At 35.1% G+C, this 19600-nt stretch overlaps 1 protein-coding gene across 1 annotated transcript; it reads left to right on the top strand.

Moving 5' to 3' along the window:
* Window positions 1–250: 250 nt before the first annotated feature.
* On the top strand, window positions 251–19600 carry AFP (alpha fetoprotein; the record flags this gene model as incomplete). The annotated part of the gene is made up of 14 exons (XM_079702161.1): window positions 251–335; window positions 815–866; window positions 1807–1939; window positions 3906–4117; window positions 5202–5334; window positions 6258–6355; window positions 9666–9795; window positions 11611–11828; window positions 13412–13544; window positions 14086–14183; window positions 14765–14903; window positions 16545–16768; window positions 17896–18028; window positions 19556–19600. The coding sequence occupies 14 exons, from the start codon at window positions 251–253 to the stop codon at window positions 19598–19600; spliced, it is 1833 nt and encodes a 610-aa protein (XP_079558287.1).

Below are 19600 nucleotides of genomic sequence, written 5' to 3'. Positions count from 1 at the left end.
TTTGCAAGTTTTCCCCCCTTTTTCCACCCAAAAGAGGTCTGTGTCCTTGAACATAAAACACAAATAATCCCTGTGCTGTTAATTATTAGCAAGTCGTCCCATTTGGAACATAAGGAAATAAAGTAACAGATATACCAACAGAAGATTACTAGTTAACAGGCATTGCTAGAGAAGACTATAAAAGAATTTCAGCATGATTTTCAATATTCTGCCGCCATCATCATCACCAACAACGAAATAACTAGCAACCATGAAGTGGGAGGTATCAATTTTTTTAATTTTTCTACTAAATTTTACTGAATCCAGAACAAGGCAGAAAAATGCATATGGAATAGGTAAGATGTCTTCTGCTTTTCTTTTGTCTTTTTCCTATATGAAAATTCTTAAATTTGCTTTTATTCATTTGCCTTGATTTATTTATCGTACTTACTGTTCGACACAGAGGAAAAATATTTAATTGGTGAATATCATTAAATGAATGATAAACTTGTATATTTATAAGAGTACAACAGTTTTACAAAATCATGGCAGTGCTTAACGTTACCTGTGAATAGTTCAATGGTTCCAAGAAATTGGAAGATATAAAATCTGAATTTTAGTGTTGTCTACTATAAGTTATTCTCATTAACTTTATTCCTTAGTTTCTTAGTTTTCTCAAGTACAAAATTAAGATGCTTGGATACATGATTCCTAATGTCCTCTCAGTTCTAAAATTGTATAGTTTTAACTTAGACATAAACATTTACATCTAACGATTACTTTCCTGATTGCAGTTGAAAATATCATTTCTCATGAAGTTTATCTTGCTTTCCAGCTTCCATATTGGATTCTTCCCCATGCTCTGCAGAGATGAATTTAGTTGACCTGTAAGTTTTGCTTGTATAAATGCACTTTAAATATGCAAAGCAATGAAAATTTTAGTTAAGTAATTGAATAAAGTTGGATAGCCCTATGAGTTCTTAAAAGTGTGAAAGCAAACTAGACAATGCTAAGAAAAGTTATTTATGTTGATTATCAAATTGATATTGAAGAGGTTGAACTGTTACCCCATGCCTTAGATATTAACCCCAAACTGTAGATTCCTTGTAAAGAGATGGGACAAACAAAATCAGATTTTAGAAACTGAAGAATAATGTCTGATTGATGGCAACTATGTATGAATTCAGGAATTTTTCTCATCAATACCAATTACCATATTCTCTATTCTGAATACTATTTAATCCTAGCAGCACATAATGGGAGGTAAAATGTTCTATTTTTGGTTATTTGTAGAAGGTATGTTGTTCTCTTGAATGCTATCTTTCTTTCCCACACTTCTGAAGTTTCCAATAAGGAATTTAAAGTCGTGTGTTACAGATACTGGTTGCACACAGAAACCTGCAAAAGCATCGCTTTGGGTCAATCCATGATCAGACCTTGATCACGTTGGTAGTAGACACAGGTAGAGGTCTAATGACAAATTCTTTGCTTAAAAGAAAACAAAAAACAAAAAATTACAAAAGCTATAAATACCTTCAATTATGGAGACATTGCAGTGGGTGGATGACCATAAAAGGAGGAACCACTCTTAGGGGAAATCCACTTATTTTCATTGTTAACAGATATATATATATATTTATGGGGGAAGGGGACAAGAAGAAGACAGACATTTCTTCCTGGATGGCTAAAATTTCACATACTTTTTTAGCAAAAGTGATCTCCTAAACAGGTCACAACAAAACAGACAATAAAAACAAACAAAAACTAACCTTGAGAAAAAAATTGATAAGTCTGTTCCTTAAGCATTCATATGTATTTTTGTTTCAGAGCTACCATATTTTTTGCCCAGTTTGTTCAAGAAGCCACTTACAAGGAAGTAAATCAAATGGTGAAAGATGTATTGACTGTAATAGAGAAATCCACTGGCAGTGAGCAGCCTGCAGGGTGTTTAGAAAACCAGGTGAGTGAATAATAATATATTTTTTAAAAAGCACTGTGATATTTGACCAAAACTCAGCATGCAGAAGGGAAGATGCAGGGACTGCATAAGAAATAAATACATTTAAATATCTCAAGACCTGTTTTATGAAAGGAGGTTTAGGTTAATTCTGATTTGCTGGAGAGAGCAGAGGAGAAAACAATGGGTGTCTATTGTAAAGAGACAATATAAGCATGGTGACTAAGAGCTAAGGTTCTGAAATCAGAGTATCTGGATGACCATGGGCATATTACTTAACTTCATTGAGCTTTAGTTTCCTTATATATAAAGTGAGGAAAAATAATAACTTCCATTTCTAGGTTGTCATGGAGATTGATATGATAATGGTAGCAGGGGTTAATTTTTATTAAGCACACAATGTGACAGGCATTATTCTCAGGAGTGTTACATATCCATTGATAATCAAAATACTTTGTGACATGGAACATAGCATTGATGAATCAGAATCAATGTCCAGTGAGCCAAGAGACCCTGGCTGGGGCTTATTGGTAGAATATCAGCTTTGCTTGCAAATATTAATTTATTAAATCTTTACCATAATCCTAGGAGATAGATGCTAATATTTCAGTTGGAGAATGTGAGGCAGAGAGAGGTTAAACAACTTTCTTAAGGGAGCCCAGAACCAGGATTTAAATTATGTCATCTGGCTCCAGAACTGACACCCTCAGTGACTTCATTATACTATACACTATAGTGAATGTGAGGTGCATAGCACAGATTAGGGTTGACAGATTTAACAAACGAACAACAACAAATTTGAATTTCAAATTCAATTCAACTTAAATTTAAATTTCAGATAAACAGTGACTACTTTTTTTATTATAGGATATCCTAATGTAGCAGATTAATAAATAACAGTTATTAGTGTTTATTATTATCTCAATATAGAAAAGAATTAAGAACTTTAAAATGATTAGAGCTACCAGTTCTGGGACAAAATGCCCAGAGAATCCTCTGACATGATGGAGCTAGTGAAGTAGCCAAAAAATGATGTATCTGCAATATTGTAAAGGAGACGCCCTTTAAAGATATAAAGTACTTTACAACTCTGAAATTGATGACTTAAATAAAAATCCCTGATAGGCATCTCTATTTTTAGCTTGACACGTGAAATAAACAAAATACATTTTATATTGCAACTTAACATCCAATGAGACATCCAAGGTGCTGTTACAGATTAGTGATTTACCATTGTAAACTTAAAGGCATGCTTTTTAGGTGGATTGGGAACTGGAAGTCTTAGTTAAGATTTCCAGGATTCTCTAAATATTAGCAGTTATAAAAGCTAAATTAAAAGTTTCCTGAGATGAATGAACCACACGTATTCCTCAGAGGCATTCATCAGACTAGTGGTGTCATCACCTGATTTTGGTAAAGCTAAGGCAAACAAGAAGGATTTTAAACACTTACAATGTACATTTTAAAACTTTTTTTTTTTTTGATCTTAGTTCCCTAACCAGGGATTGAACCCAGGCCACAGCAGTGAAAGCGCCAAGTCCTAACCACTGGACTGCCAGGGAATTCCCTAAAACATTTTAACCAAATCTATAATTAGACCCATTAAAAGTATTTGAAGCTATTTTTATTCAGTTTCAAAATATTTTGATTTTTATGTGAAAATAATATCCAATTTTATATCAGTGTCTCATAATAAGAATGCCAGATGGAGTATCTATGTCCCCCTTTTAAGATAAAATAATTTTGTCTAATAGGCATGTGTATTATTTAAGGTTGAAAACTAAATTCCATTTTCCAAACACATAAAAGAAAGCTATCCCATCAGGCTGAAACTAAATATATTGAAATTTGTAGGGGGAATTATTTTCCTAATCTACCATTCTGACTTTAAATATTAGAAAACTTTTCATGTGTTTTACAGCATTTTTAGGTAAAATTAGTTGTCTTTCATTAAAAATAAATCTTATAGGTATCTGCCTTTCTGGAAGAAATTTGCCATGAAAAGGAAATTCCTGAAAAGTATGGGCTTTCAGACTGCTGCAGCCAAAGTGGAGAGGAAAGGCATGACTGTTTCCTAGCACACAAAAAGGCCGTTCCAGCATCCATCCCACCTTTCCAAGTTCCAGAACCTGTCACAAGTTGTAAAGCATATGAAGAAGACAGGGAGCTATTTATGAACCGGTAAGGATCCAATTTTAGAGGTAGATAAGACCCCAGAAAGAGTGCAGTACCAAGCAGAATCTACAAATTCTGCAATTTGTGGCTGTATTCTAAAACATGGAGATATAATGTTTGGTGTGGCATCTGCTGAGTTCCTGCCCTACGAGATTAGGTGAGAAACATTAAGTGTAACTTTGTCTCCACAGCACGTAGATAGATGGGTATAGACCACACAGGAGACCCACCAGTTTTTCCTTTAGTCTCTTAGATACACCTTGTTTTTTCTCTCTAATTTTAGCTTGCCCAAGAATATATTAGTGTGGCACAAAATGACTCCTTCCAGAGCCAAATATTTTGTGTTCACCAAATTGCCTGAAAATAGGAAATGTTAGCGATCCAGGAATGTTTAAGGTATATAAGAGTGTCTAACATTTATTGAGCACTTAGGATGTTTTAGGAACACGTGTGCTTGGCATTTATGATCATATTAATGCTCACAAACAGCCTGTCGTCTCCTTGTCCTCTTCCTCTTCATTCCTTTTCTTCTTCCTATTTTGCAGATGAGGAAATTGAAGCTTAGACGGTTAAGACAATTGGATGAGGGCAGACCACTAGTACATTCCCAAGCTGGGATTTGAACCCAGGTTCTCTGTTGGGGAAGCCCGTGTTTAACTCTTAATCACTTCTACCTTCCACATTGCTGCCTAATCCAGAGAAATATAGAGCCTGCCCTTAGAACATCTCTGCTATGTTGACTGCCAGCGTGGATAATCTCGTCCTGCACTGATGAGAAAAAAGACTCCACCTTTCTCTTTTACTTAGTGGAGGTTTGGCCTTGTTGACCCCGAAACATAGCTGAGTAGGCTTATTGAAAAGGATACTTTCATAAGAATCATAGTCAGGGTTTTTGCCTAGTTTGCTCTTATAACCTCATAATAGATTTTTCCTTTTCTTGGAGGATCTTTAGTGAGGAAAATTTTGACAGCACGTGGAAAAAAATATGACTCTTTTCCGAATCTTTAAACAATTCCAGAGTCCAGTTCCAAGCAGTAGCAGTCCTATTTTAATGTGTTTGTAAATCTTACTGCTCCTTCTCATTTCACAGATATGTCTATGAGATAGCAAGAAGGCACCCCTTCCTATATGCACCTACAATTCTTTCTTTGGCTGCTCAATATGACAAAATAATTCCACCTTGCTGCAAAGCCGAAAATGCAGTTGAATGCTTCCAGACAAAGGTATTGTATTTGTGTGGATATCTGAACCAATAACTTCAATCTGGCCATGACTTACTAAAACCAAACAAAGTTAAAAATGGAAATATGCTCTGTGGGCAGAGTATCATTTTCAGAATAGAGCCCTCAGCACTCTGCTCTTCTTTGGGCTAAAAACGCTGGGTTTGCTCTTTTTTTATTCATTCCTTTGTCCATTCATTCAGCCAACAATCATTTTATTGTTAAGGAAGTGAGTTTGGTGAGATAAAGAAAGACAGAGGTAGAAGTGATAACATAAATGAAAGAGAGAAGAGTAAGAGGTGAAGGAAGCAAGTGAAAGAAGATGGAGCAGAAGGAAAAAGAGCAGAAGAAGAGAAAAAAAGGTGAACGAGAAGCATGATAAGTGCTTTATATTTATTATTTCTTTTAAACCTTAGAACAAATTCGAGGTGTAAATCTTGTTGTCATTTAACAAACAAGGAAACTTAGGTTTAGAGATGCAAATAGTTTTCTTAGGTTTTGGAGAGCTAGAACAACATCCACGATTAATTACTTGCTGCCTGAAGTCCTATAACAAAATTCCTAAGAACTGTGACTATTCCCAGACTCTCAGGCTGTGATGCAATCTTACATTTTGTTACTGAGAAGACATTTAAGAAATTATCAGGCTTCAATTTGTTCAAAATTACAGTTGTTTATTCATTATCTCAAGTATGAAAGTTACAAGGGTTTCTGTTTCAAGATATTTTTAATAAATCTACCTGGCATAGATGTATATAAACCCATCTAAAAGAAAGAATGAATAAAGTTTTGCAAAGACATATTGCATTTATGTTTTAGCAAAAATTCTTATAGTTTCATGTTTTAGTTGTATCTGTTGTTTTTCTAATTATTAGAGCCTATAAAGGGAAATACATCCTTTCTTGACACCTCATTTTTCTATCTAGGCAGCATCAATTACAAAAGAATTAAGAGAAAGCAGCTTGTTAAATCAACACATATGTGCAGTAATGAGAAAGTTTGGATCCCGAACCTTCCGAGCCATGTAAGTTTAAGCTCTATCTAGGGAAGAAGGTGAGATCTGCAAAACTCCCATTTTGCAGTTTGAGTCCATTTTTCACATTGTTACTGTTGTAGGGAATGAAGCTTCCTTTGATGAGAGCTAATGTGATTAGAATCATGAAATCCTAGGATTGGGAGGAACAGATCAGTCTGCTGTTTAACACTTATTAAAGTCTACATGAGATAACACTTGAGAAGACTTTGGAGATTTATGCTTTTTACCTATTCTAGATACTCAAGTTCTGGACTGCAATCAATTTACACCTAATAATTATACTACACTTTTTTTTTAGAGAAGTATTACCTTTTATTATTTTTTATGCATTAGTTCATTGAGATATATGCTTTTTGATGTGTGTTATGGTCTAAAAGAAGTGCTCAAAAATTCCAGTTGTTTCTCTTTTCATTTGTGCTTGTTTGTATGCTTTATATCTGCAAGAGATTTTAAGGTTCTGTGGTAACAAGTTTGCCTTCTTTCCAGTACCCGACACAATGGTTTTGATCTATGATCTCCATATGTTATTAAACTGTTTTTTTTTAAGTTGATGGAATGATCTTAAGCAGATATACCACATTTTCCTAGATTCTCTACAAGGTAGATTAGCCTTCTCTAAGTATCATTTAAAATTTCTGGCTTAACAAGAAATTCTTTACATTAACTCTGCTTCCTAATCTGCTATAAAAGTCCATTGTGTCAATTGTTGCTTTTTATGAAAATATTCACTTGAGGCAATAATATTAGAATCCATTGTCCAGAGGAAAACAAAATAGTCATTTCTGAAGAACTGGCATGTATTTTCCTAACTGATGAAAGCATGTAACTCACTGAAGTCTTTTCTTGTCCCAGCTGCTAAAAAGCTCAGAAGCAAATTTGGAGTTTTTCAACTGACTGCATTAACTCTTACACTTAGCATATTTGCCTTTTCTCTTTTCCCTTGATTCTATCTATCTATCTATCATCTATCTATCTATCTATCTATCATCTATCTAATCTATCATTTATCTAACTGTCATCTGTCTAATTTATCTCTATCTTTGTTGTTAGGATGAGAGGAATATTAAAAAACAACAACAACAACAAAAGCCCAAACAATTGAATCAGGTAGTTCAACCTCTTCATTTTTACACCTGAGTAACCCGAGGTCCAGACAGATTAAAGCAGTTTACCCAAGACCACCCTACTTGTCATGAGAACAAAGTTTTTCTAGATCCTTTTCATGATTTTTCTTTCTTTTTTTTTCCATTTTATTTTATTTATTTATTTTTATACAGCTGGCGATCCTTGTCATCATTTATTTCCATTACACCTACTTGTCTGCTATGTCAGTGATCTCTAATTGTCGGTGTCCTGACAACTGAGGATTTGAGGTCAAGTATAGGAATCAGAATTACCAGTGGTTTAGAGCTCCACTAGCCAGTATGGCAGCCACTAGCCACACGAAGCTCCTGAGCATTTGAAATGTGGCTACTGCAAATGAGGAAGTGCGTTCTAAGTGTAAAACCTGATTTCAAAGACTTAGTATGAAAAAGAAAATATATAATATCTCATTAATAGGTTTTAATGTTATAAACAACAAGGACTTACTGTATAACACAGGAAACTATATTCAGTATCTTGTAATAACCTATAATGTAAAAGAATCTGAAAAAGAATATATATATATATATTCAGTTATATAATATATATATATATAAAACTGAATCACTTTGCTGCACACCTGAAACTAACACAACACTGTAAATTAACTATACTTCAATAAAAAATGGTTAAAAAATAAGTTTTAATGTTGATTACATATTGAAATGATATTATTTTTGATATATTGGGTTAAAAAACATATTATTAAAGTAAATTTAACCTGTTCCTTTTTACATTTTAATATGGTTACTAGGAAATTTTAAATTACATAACTGGTTTAAAGTATTCTTCAACTTTTATGCTGAAACATTTCTAGCCTAGAAAAACATCTGACCTGCTAATTGAAGAGTATTAAGCTCATGCATTTAAAGTTTATTTATTTGTTTGCTTGTTAAATGACACATTTAAAAATATTGTACATAGTGAAGACAGATTAAAGTTTTTAGTCATGGATTTAGTTCCAAGACTGACTGATTCTTCTTGGAAGAGGTCAGATTATGCTTTAACCACCCTCCAACCCTATTAGAAACGTAAAGATTGATTCATGATTTGCTTTAGTTAAATTTATCTTAGTAATACAATGTAAGTTAAGATTTTATTATAATGACATTATTTATCATTTGCTATCCATAAGTAATTAAATTTAAATGCTCTCAATTTAAAAAGAAAATCCGTCTTTATCAGTAGCAGCAACAACACCAGTTGCTCTAGGCCACAGTGGTCTCACCAAGACATCTCTTAAAATTTACATGAACTATGCAGAAGAAATAAGAATTTTTGTTTCTTACTTCCTTTTTGGGTCACACTACATGTCTTGGCATGATGACACATTTGAGTGCTTAGTCTGCTCCACTTTCTTGTCCCATTGATATGCACATATGCATCCTTCCCTATATTCTAAGAAGTATTTTTTTTCTCCCAAGTAAAGGAATGATTATCGTTCTCATAGAATTTTCCATTTCTTAATTGTTTATCCTTTTTCATTTTTTCCCACCCTCTCACAGCAATGATCCCCAATACTCAGCATCAGCATTGAACAGCAAAAAGATAGATATCATTAAAATTCACAGGAAAGGTTTTAGGAAAAGATAAATCACTTCTAAACCTTTTGTAGGGCCAGATCACAGTTTATAGAGCCACTGTCTTGAAAGACTGGGCTAGAATTAACAAGACATAACACTTTTCCTTTTCTTTTTAAACAAGAACATATTGGTCTTTTTTCCTTGGAGCTGTAACTATACTAATACTCTATAAATGTTATTTAAGTTTTCTTAACATCTTTATTGTGGAGTATAATTGCTTTACAATGTTGTGTTAGTTTCTGCTGTATAACAAAGTGAATCAGCTATATGTATACATATAGCCCCATATCTCTTGCCTCTTGCGTTTCCCTCCCACCCTCCCTATCCCACCCCTCTAGGTGGTCACAAAGCACCGAGCTGATCTCCCTGTGCTATGCGGCTGCTTCCCACTAGCTATATATTTTACATTTGGTAGTGTATATATGTCCATGCCACTCTCTCACTTCATCTCAGCTTACCCTTCCCCCTCTCATGTCCACAAGTCCATTCCCTGCGTCTGCGTCTTTATTCCTGTCGTTATTTAATTTTGATAGATAACCAAGATTGATTTCTTATTCTTTTTTTCCCCTTAGAACTGTTACTAAACTGAGTCAAAAGTTTCCCAAAGCTAATTTTACTGAAATTCAGAAACTGGTTGTGGATGTGGCCCACGTACACGAGGAATGCTGCAGAGGAAATGTGCTGGAGTGTCTGCAGGATGGGGTGAAGAGTCTTGCCTCCTATAAAAGAGATATTTCCACTCCCTTTTCTTTCTTTTGCTCTCATTCTAAATGGGAGAAGGGTGTCTGCCGTGAGCTGGTCATAGAATGTGGAAACTAGCTGACTGAGTGAAGTTACAGACTTCTTAATAGTAAAACTTGAATCTCTTTTGTTGACTCTACTTTTCACTTAAGGGATGCGCCCCTCTTCCTAGACCAGTGCCCATTCATTCTTACTTCTAAAGGAGATGGTAACCTCTCTGGAGGTCTCCACACAGAATTTTTGGGGGAAAACTCTATTTTTAATATATTTGTTTTTTCACCCATTTGTGTTTTCATTTGATAAATAAATATTGAATACTTTCTATGTGCTAGCCACTGTGGGGCATACCTGTTAGGAAGGCATAAGCTGGTTTCAAGAAATGTATAGTTTGATAAGAGAGATAAGACATGTGACCTCATTGGGGTTAGAGACTGTCTTTGGTTTACTGTTATTTCCATAGGCCATCAGCACCACGCCTGGCACATGGAAGGCACTCTATATTATATACATAGAGCTATTACATGAATACAACAAAATAATAAAAGAAACATAAAAAATAACACAAGATATTATTCTATACGGCAAAAAGCTAGCCATCATGGGGAGGTGTGAATAAGGGCTCTAGGAGAATTAAAAACCAAAAACAAATACCCCAAAAACAGAATCCTCAAGCATGCCATAGTCAGTTGTGATTTAAGCAGTGTGGCATTGGTCTATTTCGGGCCACCCTAGGCTTCCTAGATGTTGGAGGCCTGTCTATCCCCAAATTATTCTCTCTCTGGTCCCCTGTGATACACCTTCTTCTTCAACGAGGCTTACAATCATTGCTCCTAGATATTTCGGTGGCTTGAAACCAGGGCTGGAATATGGTTTCCAGAAGGTTGAATGTGAGGGTAGAATGCTCCTTTCAGCCAGTCCACGGCAATTTGGCTGAGATACACTTGAAAACCAGCAAGAAGCCAAGGCTGTAGGGGAGACCTGAGGGTGAGTCTTTGGGCCCAGGCAGAGAATCCTGGTGTCAGTAGTTGGGGCTGCCTCCAAGACAAATTTTCCTATATCATTTATTTTTCCTTTTAGAAGCATTTACCTTCATATTAGGATGGTAATAAGAATGATTTTATTTTTCTTTGATATAAGTTGCATCAGTTTTAGTTGACTATTTTACTAATTTGTATACTCATTTTTTAAAGTTTAGTTTTTTCAATTTTTGGACTTCAAACCACCCTTCTCCATTAAAGTGAAAAAAATAATTTAAAAGTATGGTATATAAATTGGATTTTAATGGCTGAATAATGGGTTCTAATTGTTCCTGGTGAGAATGCACAGAATTTTCAGTCCTTTGACAGGTACGTTTAAGCTCGGTTTCTTTCAGGCCACTTACGTGCATTTCATTATCTATAGACTGCCCTCTGGAGGTCATAATCGGTTACTGCAGGGTTATATAAACAGCAAATGTTTACTACCAAATTTCAATACTAATAGAAAGATATGCATCAACGTGCATGTCATTTGGTTTGAGGAGTACATTTTTCTTTTGTTTTTAAAAGCTTGCTATTAGAATAAAATAGTAGATTTTAGTTGACAACTATGAAAAGAAGAATTGAACAAACAAGGTTAGGTGGAAAGGAGTGAGGAAAGGTAGAGTAGGGAGAAAGCACTAAAATGGGAGACAAGGTAAATGTCTTCTTCCTTCCTTCTTTCCTTCCTAGGACTGGCCATGAGGTCCTGAATTAAAGAATAAATGTTTAAAACTTAGACTTTATTTTTCTATTACAGGAAAAAATTATGTCCTACATATGTTCTCAGCAAGATATTCTGTCAAGCAAAATAGCAGAATGCTGCAAATTACCCACCACACTTGAACTTGGTCATTGCATAATTCATGCAGAAAATGATGACAAACCTGAAGGCTTATCTCCAACTCTAAATAGGTTTTTAGGAGAGACAGATTTCAACCAACTTTCTTCAAGGGAAAAAGATCTCTACATGGCAAGGTAACACACTCTGTAAATGTATTGTTCACACAAGTAAAAATTATGATGTGATTGACAGCTTTGTGTTGTTGAAATGGTTTCTGAACTCAGTATATGAGGATAATGTTAGAATGTTCTAAGCCAAAATATAGTTGGAGGAAATAACTAGGAAATAAGGAATAGGGTCTATCTTATACTGATGAGACTTTCACCACTGCTGTTATTAACTGGCTTGCTTATGAGGATGCATTTTTTTGGTATCAGTTTCTCTGGAATCAGAAGCATTGTCATCCCTGTATGGATTACTCATGTAAAGACTACCATTGTTCTTCCGAATAGGATATGGATATTTTTGTAATAAGAAGGGCTCATAATTAAGAATGTGCTTTTTCACTGTGCATGTTTTAAAAACTTTTCCCCCCAAATATAACTTAATAGATAATGCTAGATAGAAGGGCTTTCATTGTAGCAGTTTATTTGCTATTTATTGAATACATGTTTTATTTTTTTAAGGAAGTGAAAAGACATTTAGAGACATTTGCAGTATGGTAGTTGTAATTGACAAGACATGTTCTCATTCTATTTGCCTTTAAGGGGAGCAAGCAGTTAACACATTTTCCTTTATTGTACAGTGTGTATCAGTGGACACTATTAGAGGAGGGATTTGTGCAGCTCTTAGGACACTATACTTAGTGATCTCCAAAGGTCCTTCTAAATTTGAGTCTGCTTTTAATGTAGTAATGAAAAGAATGGTGCAATTTTCTTTTTAATATTCCTGGAGGATATTACTATATTGTTGATTAAAATTAGACATGCACACATTGTCTGCACCACTAAATTAAATTATGCAAACAAGAACAAAGTCCAGATTTCAGAAACCCATAATGACATTATTGGAGGAAGAACTAATATGACCTATTTCTACAACCTGGGAATACAATTAGTAAATTCAAGAATTCTCTTTAAATTTACCCATTCATACATTCTGAAGCTAATTGTTTATTTAATAGAAGCAGTTCTTCAATTGGAAAGGTTCTTTGCAGTAGAAATTTTCTCAGCCGAGAATGATCTTCCCCCAGACACTTTGTGTGGCTTCCTTCACCCAGGTTTTTCTCCTGAAAGAGCTACTCAAAGAGACTTTTCTTGACCACACACTCTAAATTGTCACCCCTTTCCTTCTTGTCTATCTTCCTTTATTTCTATTCATTGATTTATCACTGCCTAAGATTGGATGACCTATTTTTTATTGGTTTCTGTCTCCCTATAATGCCTGCTTTTGAGAGGTCAGACATTTTATCTTATACATTATTGAATCCTTACTGCTTAAAGAAATTGTTTGCACAGACTTGGCAGTGGAAAAATATTTGTTGTATGGATAGATTTCACGTCCATAATTGAAAGTGAATAGTGCAAAAGAAAACAAAATACCATTTTAGAACAATTTGAGGGATTATAATTTTTATTAATAGCTTTGCCATGCATATAGTTGAAATAATATTTGATTTCTAGGTTTAGTTCTTTGCATTTTAACTTCTGCATGCCATATAACACAGGTATAATTTGTCTCTTAATTCCAATAACATGATTTTTTCCACACATTTCAGATTTACTTATGAATATTCAAGAAGACATACTAAGCTTGCTGTCCCAATAATTCTAAGAGTTGCTAAAGGATATCAGGAGTTATTGGAGAAATGTTCCCAGTCTGAAAACCCTCCTGAATGCCAGGATAAAGGGGTAAAATGCTCTAGTTTTTTAAGGAAAATCTGGAAAACTAGATGGATATCATGCATTAAAAGTGCTGTTTGTTTGAAACCATCTAACTACTAATGAGCAGTTAGTTAGTTATGTCTACTAACTAGCTATCTAGCTATTAAGTAGCGATTAACTAGTAGTCAACAAATATTGGCTTATTTTAGAAATAAGAATGTTTTAACCAAAAGTTCTTTGATGCACAGAATAAAAATAATATTCATTTTTGAATAGCTCCACTCCAGAAAGGCAAGAATCTTGTACAGAAAGAATTGTAAAATTTTACCCAAAGTTTGAGTTCTGCCATCAAATAACTTGGTGATTCACAAAGTTTTAAACTTAATGTCCCTAAAGTTCATTTGCCTTAATTCTCACAATTCATCTTTAATATTAAAAAACCCTCTAAAAGTGGTTTCTCTAAGATTGGTATCATAATAGAATAAACTATTACTGGCCAATTTTTACATACAAAGTTACGTGTGCAGAAAGAGAAAAAAAATGTATGTAATAATGCTTGTATTTTCAGGAAGAAGAGTTAGAGAAATATATCCAGGAGAGCCAAGCGCTGGCAAAGCGAAGCTGCGGCCTCTTCCAGAAATTAGGAGAATATTACTTACAAAATGCGTATGCTTTTTTAAACAGTATTTTGAGTGATTTAAGATAATTAACTAGTGAGGGAAAGACCCATCTAAATTAATCACCCATGGCTACCCTAATTCCAGCCCCTATGTTGGACTGGAGGTCTTTTAATCTGATCACCCAGTTTCCAGTTCCAGAAGGTGGCCTTCCCCAGTTCTCTCTCTTTAGGAGCAACAGATGGCCTGTGAAGCCTGATCTGTGGTACTGGCTTTGGGTTCCCCAAAGCATGCAGATTTTTGCAGTAAAGATACCCATTCTATCATAGCCTGTCATAGTTAAAGCACCAAAAGGTCAAAGTGCATATCGAGGAAACTTCTGAGGTTGGGAATAGGAGTCAGCCTGCTGCTCAGCGTTTATTTTCCCATTGTGATCTGTTGGTGTAAGAAGAGGGGAGGGAATGCTTATCAGAGTAAATGCACCTCCAGTGTCGGTCCAGGTACAATGTGGGTGAAACAAATGAGCTGATTTCATGTCCCCTGATGCCAAAAGAGGGTCTTTGAGAAGGAATGAGGGTCCAGAGACTCCTGAAGGACTCAGCAAGATTTGGTGAAAAATGCTTCTTTCAGGTTTCTTGTTGCTTACACAAAGAAGGCCCCTCAGCTGACCCCAGCTGAGCTGATGACCTTGACCAGGAAAATGGCGACCGCGGGAGCCACTTGTTGCCATCTCAGTGAGGACAAACAATTGGCCTGTGGTGAGGGAGCGGTGAGTGTTTTGTTTAGTCCCATCCTGTTTCTGCCCAGTTGGGCTTGAAATAGTCTTATGATTCCCATTTAGGGGAAATGGGAAAAACCAGTGTGGAGATGGCTTTCCTGGACTTGTTGGATTAGTTGCAGTTGAAGGGGTGTAAGAACTCGGCTCTGAATGGTCGGCATGTGGGCAAGCTTCCTTTCCTTCTAGAATGGCTGGTAGAAGTGCAGTGAGTGTATTCAACAAACAAGCAAGCGTTATATACAGGGGAGACAGAAAGACTGACACGTCACTCAGTTCGTGATTTCACCAAATACCTACTTTAATGTTAAAACAGAAAAAGCTTCAACTTTGACAGATTAAAATATGCTATTTTGTTTTTAGCCATACCTATGTTTTTGTCTTTTATAGTTTAATTTTTTATGATGATATTAGGGACAATTTATTCCCTTTGACAGGGTGCAGGGTACAGAACAGGTAGGTCCCACGTTCTGAATAGTAAAATGACTTTCCAGTTGGTAATGCCAATAATCTTTACTTCTTAATGTCACTAGTGTCATACATATGATTACAGGTTGAATTTTTTAAAATTATTTTTTCCCTTGAAGTCACAAATGTGAATAAAATTGTGTATCTTTTTTTTTTTTTCACTTTTCCTCCTTTTGATGATGGGGAGTCATTTGCTAGTCAGTCTTCATGTCCTGGAATTTTTTGTCAAAGGTTAGAAGTGAAAAGAAACTTTCCTGTGATTAAGCATCATCTTTGTCATTTATTGAGTCCCACATGTTGGGAGGATGCAGGGGCACAGGATGGTGTAATGGTTCAGGAGTATATGTTCTGGGGGCCTCCTGCCTAATTCCCATCCCACTGTCACCACTTGTGAGTCTTGTCACTCTGGGAAAGCTAGTTATCTCACTAAGCTTGAGAATTTTCATCTGACATTTGAGAATAAAGTTAGGATGGCTGTCTTAAATGAGGTAATCGTGTGACTCACTCAGTACTAGCCTGATACATAGTATGCCCACAAAATATGTTGGCCCTTGTTACAAGTTATTATTAGGTGTTTAAGAAATATCTCTGAAGTGTGGAAGGTAGGCGAATTCTACATTAGGAAAGCCTTAAGGACACACAGACTCACACACACACACATACACACACGTCTTATTTCTTTACAATTAGGACTACATATTAGCTGTACATATGTATGTATGTATGTATGTACATATGTGAAAGGGTTAGGTTTGTGTTATTCTTACCTTCAGAAAGTGATTCTCTGAATCCCAAAAATAAAATGGAAAGCTCAACTAAATATACATGGAAAATGTAGGCCATGTATTGATTTCAGAGACTTTTCCCCTTCAGAAGTATGTATGTAACTGAAAATGTGTTTCAAATCGCTGACACAAATAGCTGAAGTGGCTCTCTTCAACATCACTTGTGGAACATTGGTCACTAAATGCTGAAGTTTATCCCAAACAAATGGGTAAATAAGAATCTACAATATAGCAGCACATGATCCCTACACAGACAGCAAATTTTCCTGTAAATTAATTATAAGTTACTGGACATTAAACACTATTGCAACAATTTTGCTGAATCAATTCTATGGCTGATGCTCCATCTCCTTGTTTTCTTCTTTCTCATTCTCCTAATTAGGCTGACCTTATTATTGGACTGTTATGCATCAGACATGAAGAGACTCCTGTAAACCCTGGGGTTGGCCAGTGCTGCACCTCTTCATACGCCAACAGGAGGCCATGTTTCAGCAGCTTGGTGGTGGATAAGACATACATTTCTCCGCCATTCTCTGATGACAAGTTCATCTTCCATAAGGATCTGTGCCAAGCTCAGGGCGTAGCACTGCAAACAATGAAGCAACAGTAAGAAATGGGTATTTGCTAGCATGGAGAAGACTGACAACACTAAATAGTGGTTGAGATTTCTACTTCATACACCCAACACCCTTGGGCTCACCAGGAGAAAATTATTACTCCAAAGCACTTAAAGTGACTTTCAGAATAGTCTTGTCTCAGAGTCTTCATAGCCTCTAGTCTGGAAAAATTCACTGGGGCAGATAATTTCCTGTTTGTAAAAATAGTCTCCTTTTAAACTATTGTTGTGGTGCATCTTGGGATCGAGGGAAAAGGGGCAATCTATTTCAGGTAATTAGGATATATCTTTGTCGTAAGTCTTGGGTACTTCCATTCCAAGCACTGAATAAACACCTTTGAATTTTTTTCCATACTGTTTTCTCTTTGAAGAGAATAATCATAACATTTGATTCAACCATGCAGTATGGGTGTTATGAAGTGGAATACACATTTCAGTTCATTGTGGGAGGCATTCTGTAATGATGATAGTAATGCAAGTCAATGTAACTCATGTTCTCCAAATTCCCATGCATTTTCATACTCCCATACTTTGTAAAAGATCTTCCTTCTGTTTGGAAAACTAGTTCATCCCTTTTTTCTCTGTCACAATCTGAGGCATGTTTCTAGGTACAGTAAGAATGCCGCCTGGCAAGCCTCCCCTATTCCCTGGGTCAACATTAATTCCATCCTGAATGTATTACCAGATGAGTATTACAGGCAATTAGGACAGATGGTGCTCAGGTTAGGGGTGTGATAATGTGAATGACAAGGGTTTGGAAGTTGGAGCCTTTGAGTATGGATAAGACATATTTTAGAAGAGAGAACTGGAAAGAATATTTTAGGCAAATAAGAAAAAGACTATTTCACTACATATAAGTAAGGTGGAACTGTGAAATAGTGTTTCATCTATAACCTGCACAAGTCCAGACCAATGGAACATTTAGCATGTTTCTCGCCTCAGTCTTTCTAATAAAGTATTAGCCAAGATATATGTGGCGAGTCTGGTGATGGGTTAATGGAATGAGGGTTTAGGGTAAGGGTTGCCAGAGCTCTGAAAGTTCTCTCCTAGGAAGGCTTTAGAAAAATACCATTGCATAGCAGACTTCTCTTTTATATTGTTTTGTTTTAAATCATAGGTTTCTCATTAACCTTGTGAAGCAAAAGCCGCAAATCACAGAGGAACAACTTGAGGCCGTCATTGCAGATTTCTCTGGCCTCCTGGAAAAGTGTTGCCAAGGCCAAGGGCAGGAAGTCTGCTTTGAGGAAGAGGTATGTGCAGCTCGCGTTTACACTCAGAATACTTGGTATGGAATTTTTTGTAACGAATAATGAAAAGAGTATCCCACTAATTTATAATTTTAAAATATTGCCAGAAATATTAATTTAGAAATAGATTGAAGGACTTTATAATATTTAAAAATAATCACAGTTTTCTCACTAAATATTAAGAGAAGTGTAATTTTAGAGTATATTATAAGAATTAGTAATTTTGATTTATTTTCTAGTGGAGAAAACTGTAAAGTGAATATATAATTAAATGATGATAATTTAGACAGCTTCTGGCTTACAATTTATCATTTGAGCTAAATGGATTAAAAGGATTTAATAGCAAATTAATTGTGCACATGGGATATTGGGGGAATATTTATAGAAAGTATATTCAACTCAGGAGCAAGCCTTTGAATATTAACAGAGTAGTAATTAGGTATTATCTTAATATAATTATTTAGCAATTTTAGCTGGATTTGTAAATTGACTACATTTTGTAAGCTTCTAGTTTGTATTACTAAATATATTTGAATACAGCGTCACTATATTTTAAAAAGATATTCTATAATTCAGCCTTTTTGCCAATTTTATTTGACTATCTCATGATGTAGAAGTTTAGATGTTTTGTTATTTGATAATATTTAGAAATGTTGAGTTTTTCAATAGATAATATAATTACATGGGTTTGAGTGTGTGTACTTATTAGTATGTGTATGTTTTTGGTAGGAGAGGGTGGGACACAGATAATGAAATGAGATAAAACAAAACTGATAAAATAGATTTTATGTAAACCATTTCTGATAAATATGATACAAAAAGATTAATGTCCTCTGTTTTGAGAACATGCTCATTTACATGCAGAGAACATTAACAAATAGTAGCATAGCAGTATTTTCTCTGCAAACCTTTTAATTTCTGTGACTGATTTGTAGAGAAAGGGGAGAGATGGAATGAGGCTTTGTAAGAGTTTGGAGATTGGTATAGGAAAAACAATACCTCCTGTTGATAAGAGTGGAGTTGTTTTCCTTCTGCCTTCTATTGTCCTAGCTTGTTGACATCAGAGTTGTATATCTTTATTTTTAACTTGGATAATCTATAAAGCAATGAATTCACCCCTAGCTAGTGGAGAGTTAACTGTACAACTGGCACAGTGGTCTATTTTTTTATCTGATGATTCTTATTGACTAATTTATTTTATTTTTATTTATTTCTTTTTTTAATTGAAGTAGAGTGGATGTACAATATTATATGTTACAGGTCTATAATATAGTGATTCACAATTTTTTAAAGATTATACTCCATTTATGGTTATTATAAAATATGGCCTGCATTCTCTGTTGTACAATATATCCTTGTAGCTTATTTTATACCTAATAGTTTGTACCTCTTGCTCCCTTACCTCTATATTACCCCTGCCCCCTTCCCTCTCCCCACTGGTAGCCACTAGTTTGTTCTCTATATCTGTGAGTCTGCTTCTTTTTTTTTTTTATATTCACTAGTTTGTTGATGATTCTTTTTAATTTGCAGGGTCCAGCACTGATTTCAAAAACTCGTGCTGCTTTGGGAGTTTAA

This window comes from Hyperoodon ampullatus (genome assembly GCF_949752795.1).
Source record: "Hyperoodon ampullatus genome assembly, chromosome: 1".
In the NCBI taxonomy this organism is placed as follows: domain Eukaryota; kingdom Metazoa; phylum Chordata; class Mammalia; order Artiodactyla; family Ziphiidae; genus Hyperoodon; species Hyperoodon ampullatus.
This window is presented reverse-complemented; position numbering and strand designations above follow the sequence as displayed.